This window comes from Entelurus aequoreus, linkage group LG14 (assembly GCF_033978785.1).
Source record: "Entelurus aequoreus isolate RoL-2023_Sb linkage group LG14, RoL_Eaeq_v1.1, whole genome shotgun sequence".
NCBI lineage: Eukaryota > Metazoa > Chordata > Actinopteri > Syngnathiformes > Syngnathidae > Entelurus > Entelurus aequoreus.
The window spans coordinates 60,630,915-60,638,414 of record NC_084744.1 but is presented as its reverse complement, the minus strand read 5'-3'; the positions used below and the strand labels follow the sequence as shown (position 1 = coordinate 60,638,414).

Sequence of the window (7,500 nt, the reverse complement as noted above, 5' to 3'; positions counted from 1 at the left end):
ATCACACTGTCCTTGGCAGTATTATCACACTGTCCTTGACAGTATTATCACACTGTCCTTGGCAGTATTATCACACTGTCCTTGACAGTATTATCACACTGTCCTTGACAGTATTATCACTGTCCTTGGCAGTATTATCACACTGTCCTTAGCAGTATTATCACACTGTCCTTGGCAGTATTATCACACTGTCCTTGACAGTATTATCACACTGTCCTTGGCAGTATTATCACACTGTCCTTGGCAGTATTATCACACTGTCCTTGACAGTATTATCACACTGTCCTTGACAGTATTATCACACTGTCCTTGACAGTATTATCACACTGTCCTTGACAGTATTATCACACTGTCCTTGGCAGTATTATCACACTGTCCTTGGCAGTATTATCACACTGTCCTTGGCAGTATTATCACACTGTCCTTGACAGTATTATCACACTGTCCTTGACAGTATTATCACACTGTCCTTGACAGTATTATCACACTGTCCTTGGCAGTATTATCACACTGTCCTTGGCAGTGTTATCACACTGTCCTTGACAGTATCATCACACTGTCCTTTGTATTATTATCACACTGTCCTCTGCAGTATTATCACACTGTCCTTGGCAGTATTATCACAGTCCTTGACAGTATTATCACACTGTCCTTGACAGTATTATCACACTGTCCTTGGCAGTATTATCACACTGTCCTTGACAGTATTATCACACTGTCCTTGGCAGTATTATCACACTGTCCTTGACAGTATTATCACACTGTCCTTGACAGTATTATCACTGTCCTTGGCAGTATTATCACACTGTCCTTAGCAGTATTATCACACTGTCCTTGGCAGTATTATCACACTGTCCTTGACAGTATTATCACACTGTCCTTGGCAGTATTATCACACTGTCCTTGGCAGTATTATCACACTGTCCTTGACAGTATTATCACACTGTCCTTGACAGTATTATCACACTGTCCTTGACAGTATTATCACACTGTCCTTGACAGTATTATCACACTGTCCTTGGCAGTATTATCACACTGTCCTTGGCAGTATTATCACACTGTCCTTGACAGTATTATCACACTGTCCTTGGCAGTATTATCACACTGTCCTTGACAGTATTATCACACTGTCCTTGGCAGTATTATCACACTGTCCTTGACAGTATTATCACACTGTCCTTGACAGTATTATCACACTGTCCTTGGCAGTGTTGTCACACTGTCCTTGACAGTATTATCACACTGTCCTTGACAGTATTATCACACTGTCCTTGGCAGTATTATCACACTGTCCTTGACAGTATTATCACACTGTCCTTGGCAGTATTATCACACTGTCCTTGGCAGTATTATCACACTGTCCTTGGCAGTATTATCACACTGTCCTTGACAGTATTATCACACTGTCCTTGACAGTATTATCACACTGTCCTTGACAGTATTATCACACTGTCCTTGGCAGTATTATCACACTGTCCTTGGCAGTGTTATCACACTGTCCTTGACAGTATCATCACACTGTCCTTTGTATTATTATCACACTGTCCTCTGCAGTATTATCACACTGTCCTTGACAGTATTATCACACTGTCCTTGGCAGTATTATCACACTGTCCTTGACAGTATTATCACACTGTCCTTGACAGTATTATCACTGTCCTTGGCAGTATTATCACACTGTCCTTAGCAGTATTATCACACTGTCCTTGGCAGTATTATCACACTGTCCTTGACAGTATTATCACACTGTCCTTGGCAGTATTATCACACTGTCCTTGGCAGTATTATCACACTGTCCTTGACAGTATTATCACACTGTCCTTGACAGTATTATCACACTGTCCTTGGCAGTGTTGTCACACTGTCCTTGACAGTATTATCACACTGTCCTTGGCAGTATTATCACACTGTCCTTGGCAGTATTATCACACTGTCCTTGACAGTATTATCACACTGTCATTGACAGTATTATCACACTGTCCTTGGCAGTATTATCACACTGTCCTTGACAGTATTATCACACTGTCCTTGACAGTATTATCACACTGTCCTTGGCAGTATTATCACACTGTCCTTGGCAGTATTATCACACTGTCCTTGGCAGTATTATCACACTGTCCTTGACAGTATTATCACACTGTCCTTGGCAGTATTATCACACTGTCCTTGGCAGTATTATCACACTGTCCTTGACAGTATTATCACACTGTCCTTGGCAGTATTATCACTGTCCTTGGCAGTATTATCACACTGTCCTTGGCAGTATTATCACACTGTCCTTGGCAGTATTATCACACTGTCCTTGGCAGTATTATCACACTGTCCTTGGCAGTATTATCAGACTGTATTGATGTGATGTCACCAATAGTTGATGATGTTTTGTACTACCAGGGTGCAAAGGGCGAGCCAGGGGTCACCATTGCTGCTGATGGATCCCTGTCATCTGCACCAAGGAGCCCCCAGGGTCCTAAAGGCATCCAGGTTACACACAAGTTCACCTCTAATCACCTAGTCCAGTACATCCCAATCAAAGGTGCTAAATAGCGTGTGATCTACCAAGACCGCCCCATTTAAATGAGGAGTTTGCCCATGGAAACACTCATTTCCCTACTACATGAACAATGAACATAAATTTAAAAAACACCAGCAGACACCACAACGCATTCATTGAATTTGTTTTATCGGCCGCTTAAGTCATCCGGCGGCTTTAAATTATAAAATGACATTGCTGAAAATAGATGTTGAATTATTATGTTTATATTCCATAACTAAATAAATAAAGACAATTACTCGGATTAACACAATTGTGGCACATATCCTATTTTCCGAACTATAGAGTGCAGCGATATATAGGCCACACCCACTACATTAGAGAATTAAACTATATATTTGCATATATTAGCCGCACTGGACTATAAGTGGCAGATATATATCTTGTGAAATGAAATTTTGTAAATGTTTATATACATTCCTTAATTGTTTCCAAACCGTGTCTGTAACAGGGCAGTAAAACGGCTGATCAAACAAAACACAAGTCATGGTCATGGACCCACTGGCTGCTAATATTCTATTGTTCCTCTGACAGGGTGACCATGGTTTTCCTGGACCTGCTGGACCAATGGTGAGTGGATGGGAATCACCACAATGATGAATCAAATATTAAAAAGAACAGATAAAGACTACAGAACGATAAAGACTACAGTATGATAAAGACTACATTAAAGACTACAGTACGATAAAGACTACAGTATGATAAAGACTACATTAAAGACTACAGTATGATAAAGACTACAGTATGATAAAGATTACAGTAAAGACTACAGTATGATAAAGACTACAGTATGATAAAGACTACAGTAAAGACTACAGTATGATGAAGACTACAGTATGATAAAGATTACAGTATGATAAAGACTACAATATGATAAAGATTACAGTAAAGACTACAGTATGATAAAGACTACAGTATGATAAAGACTACAGTAAAGACTACAGTATGATGAAGACTACAGTATGATAAAGATTACAGTATGATAAAGACTACAGTATGATAAAGACTACAGTAAAGACTACAGTATGATAAAGACTACAGTATGATAATGACTACAGTAAAGACTACAGTAAAGACTACAGTATGATAAAGACTACAGTATGATAAAGATTACAGTAAAGACTACAGTATGATGAAGACTACAGTATGATAAAGATTACAGTATGATAAAGATTACAGTAAAGACTACAGTATGATGAAGACTACAGTATGATAAAGATTACAGTATGATAAAGATTACAGTATGATAAAGACTACAGTAAAGACTACAGTATGATGAAGACTACAGTATGATAAAGATTACAGTATGATAAAGATTACAGTTTGATAAAGACTACAATATGATAAAGATTACAGTAAAGACTACAGTATGATAAAGACTACAGTATGATAAAGACTACAGTAAAGACTACAGTATGATGAAGACTACAGTATGATAAAGATTACAGTATGATAAAGACTACAGTATGATAAAGACTACAGTAAAGACTACAGTATGATAAAGACTACAGTAAAGACTACAGTATGATGAAGACTACAGTATGATAAAGATTACAGTATGATAAAGACTACAGTATGATAAAGATTACAGTATGATAAAGACTACAGTATGATAAAGACTACAGTAAAGACTACAGTATGATAAAGACTACAGTATGATAAAGACTACAGTAAAGACTACAGTAAAGACTACAGTATGATAAAGACTACAGTATGATAAAGACTACAGTAAAGACTACAGTATGATGAAGACTACAGTATGATAAAGATTACAGTAAAGACTACAGTATGATGAAGACTACAGTATGATAAAGATTACAGTATGATAAAGACTACAGTAAAGACTACAGTATGATAAAGACTACAGTATGATGAAGACTACAGTATGATAAAGATTACAGTATGATAAAGACTACAGTAAAGACTACAGTATGATAAAGACTACAGTATGATGAAGACTACAGTATGATAAAGATTACAGTATGATAAAGACTACAGTAAAGACTACAGTATGATAAAGACTACAGCAAAGACTACAGTAAAGACTACAGTATGATAAAGACTACAGTAAAGATTACAGTATGATAAAGACTACAGTAAAGACTACAGTATGATAAAGACTACAGCAAAGACTACAGTAAAGACTACAGTATGATAAAAATTACACTATGATAAAGACTACATTAAAGACTACAGTATGATAAAGACTACAGTATGATAAAGACTACAGTAAAGACTACAGTAAAGACTACAGTATGATAAAGAGTACAGTATGATAAAGACTACAGTAAAGACTACAGTATGATAAAGAGTACAGTATGATAAAGACTACAGTAAAGACTACAGTAAAGACTACAGTATGATAAAGAGTACAGTATGATAAAGACTACAGTAAAGACTACAGTATGATAAAGACTACAGTATGATAAAGACTACAGTAAAGAGTACAGTATGATAAAGACTACATTAAAGACTACAGTATGATAAAGACTACAGTAAAGACTACAGTATGATGAAGACTACATTATGATAAAGATTACAGTATGATAAAGACTACAGTAAAGACTACAGTATGATGAAGACTACATTATGATAAAGATTACAGTATGATAAAGACTACAGTAAAGACTACAGTATGATAAAGACTACAGTAAAGATTACAGTATGATAAAGACTACAGTAAAGACTACAGTATGATAAAGACTACAGCAAAGACTACAGTAAAGACTACAGTATGATAAAGACTACAGTATGGTAAAGACTACAGTATGATAAAGACTACAGTAAAGACTACAGTATGATAAAGACTACAGCAAAGACTACAGTAAAGACTACAGTATGATAAAGACTACAGTAAAGACTACAGTATGATAAAGACTACAGTAAAGACTACAGTAAAGACTACAGTATGATAAAGACTACAGTATTATAAAGACTACAGTAAAGACTACAGTATGATAAAGACTACAGTAAAGACTACAGTAAAGACTACAGTATGATAAAGACTACAGTATTATAAAGACTACAGTAAAGACTACATTATGATAAAGACTACAGTATGATAAAGACTACAGTAAAGACTACATTATGATGAAGACTACAGTAAAGACTACAGTACGATAAAGACTACAGTATGATAAAGACTACAGTAAAGACTACAGTATGATAAAGACTAGAGTAAAGACTACATTATGATAAAGACTACAGTATGATAAAGACTACAGTAAAGACTACAGTAAAGACTACAGTATGATAAAGACTACAGTATTATAAAGACTACAGTAAAGACTACAGTATGATAAAGACTAGAGTAAAGACTACATTATGATAAAGACTACAGTATGATAAAGACTACAGTAAAGACTACAGTATGATAAAACTACAGTATGATAAATATTACAGTATGATAAAACTACAGTATGATAAAGATTACAGTATGATAAAGACTACAGTAAAGACTACAGTATGATAAAGACTACAGTATGATAAAACTACAGTATGATAAAGACTACAGTATGATAAAGACTACAGTAAAGACTACAGTATGATAAAGACTACAGTATGATAAAACTACAGTATGATAAAGACTACAGTAAAGACTACAGTATGATAAAGACTACAGTATGATAAAGACTACAGTAAAGACTACAGTATGATAAAGACTACAGTATGATAAAACTACAGTATGATAAAGACTACAGTAAAGACTACAGTATGATAAAGACTACAGTATGATAAAGACTACAGTATGATAAAACTACAGTATGATAAAGACTACAGTATGATAAAGACTACAGTAAAGACTACAGTATGATAAAGACTACAGTATGATAAAGACTACAGTATGATAAAGACTACAGTATGCATGTTCTTATTTAGAAAGTGTTGATGTGTTTCAGGGCCCACATGGACCTCCAGGACAAAAAGGAGAGTATGGATTCCCTGGACGTTTAGTGAGTCCTTCTCAGTTATTAAAGTGAATTGTTGCCTGTGAGAATCCTGCGTGTGGCCGAAGGTTGGTTAATATATCCAGGATGAGCTGCAGTGTGCTCAAACGACCACCAGGTGGCATCTTTGAGCAGATAATACTGCATCATCTCTCTCTCTTTCTTTAAGTGAGGGATGAGGCCAAACCTCCTCCAGACCCAGGGCATGTATTAAATACTAAACTGGTACTGATGGTGGTCTTCTCCCCGCACGCAGGGACGACCTGGCATGATTGGCAGGAAAGGAGAAAAAGGAGATTGTGTCCAGCAAGCGGTAAGAGAAAGCAGTTTTTGGACTGGATAGCAACAAAAACTGTTCCTGAGGGACTTTCTATTAGGTGTGATGAAATAAGCAAGAAGAAGAGTTTGTGAGTCACTCTGCTCCTAAAACTACAAAGGATGGTGGGAAAGTCAGTCCACGGCAGCTTGTTAGTGTTTCAAGCTGCCAAGCGACAGCCTCAAAACAGAGCAAAGTTCCTCCTGCTGACACGTCTGACTTGTGGGGTTTTTTTTACAGCAAATTAAAATCCATGTTTTGCAAGGAGCTCAAATACTTCTTTATGAATAGTTTACAACTGTTGGTCTGTAAAGTAAATCAATAATTCAATAATATATACTTTTTTTTTATAGGAAACAATTTCTAAAAAGTAATTTTCAGTCCAGAAGGAACTTTTCTAAACTGTAACTTGTTTTGGAAAAGTTTCCTGGTATTAGAATTGGATCAAATCCTGACTGACACACTAATATTCTTTTCAGAATCAGAAGGCTCATAAAATCCAAACCGGAGCAGTAATTAAAACTCTTTCATCAACTTTTAATCAGAAGGGTTCAATCTCTCTCCTGTGCTAGTTTGAAGCCGACACGACAAACGCGCTCAGAGGAGATCATGTTTGAAAAAAGGTGACTGTTTTTACACAACTTTTGTTTTGAAGGGGGAATTGCAAACTTCCTGTTGTTTTTGCT

At 36.1% G+C, this 7,500-nt stretch overlaps 1 protein-coding gene across 5 annotated transcripts in view; it reads left to right on the top strand.

Annotated features, from left to right (window-relative positions):
- Positions 1–7,500, top strand: part of LOC133665154 (collagen alpha-1(XV) chain-like) — a 98,585-nt gene that overhangs the window by 73,939 nt on the left and 17,146 nt on the right. For all 5 annotated transcript variants that reach the window (XM_062070384.1, XM_062070383.1, XM_062070382.1 and 2 more), the window contains 4 exons: positions 2,392–2,481; positions 3,086–3,121; positions 6,451–6,504; positions 6,755–6,811. In XM_062070384.1, the coding sequence (XP_061926368.1) occupies positions 2,392–2,481; positions 3,086–3,121; positions 6,451–6,504; positions 6,755–6,811 (237 nt within the window). The remainder of the gene's footprint in view (positions 1–2,391; positions 2,482–3,085; positions 3,122–6,450; positions 6,505–6,754; positions 6,812–7,500) is intronic.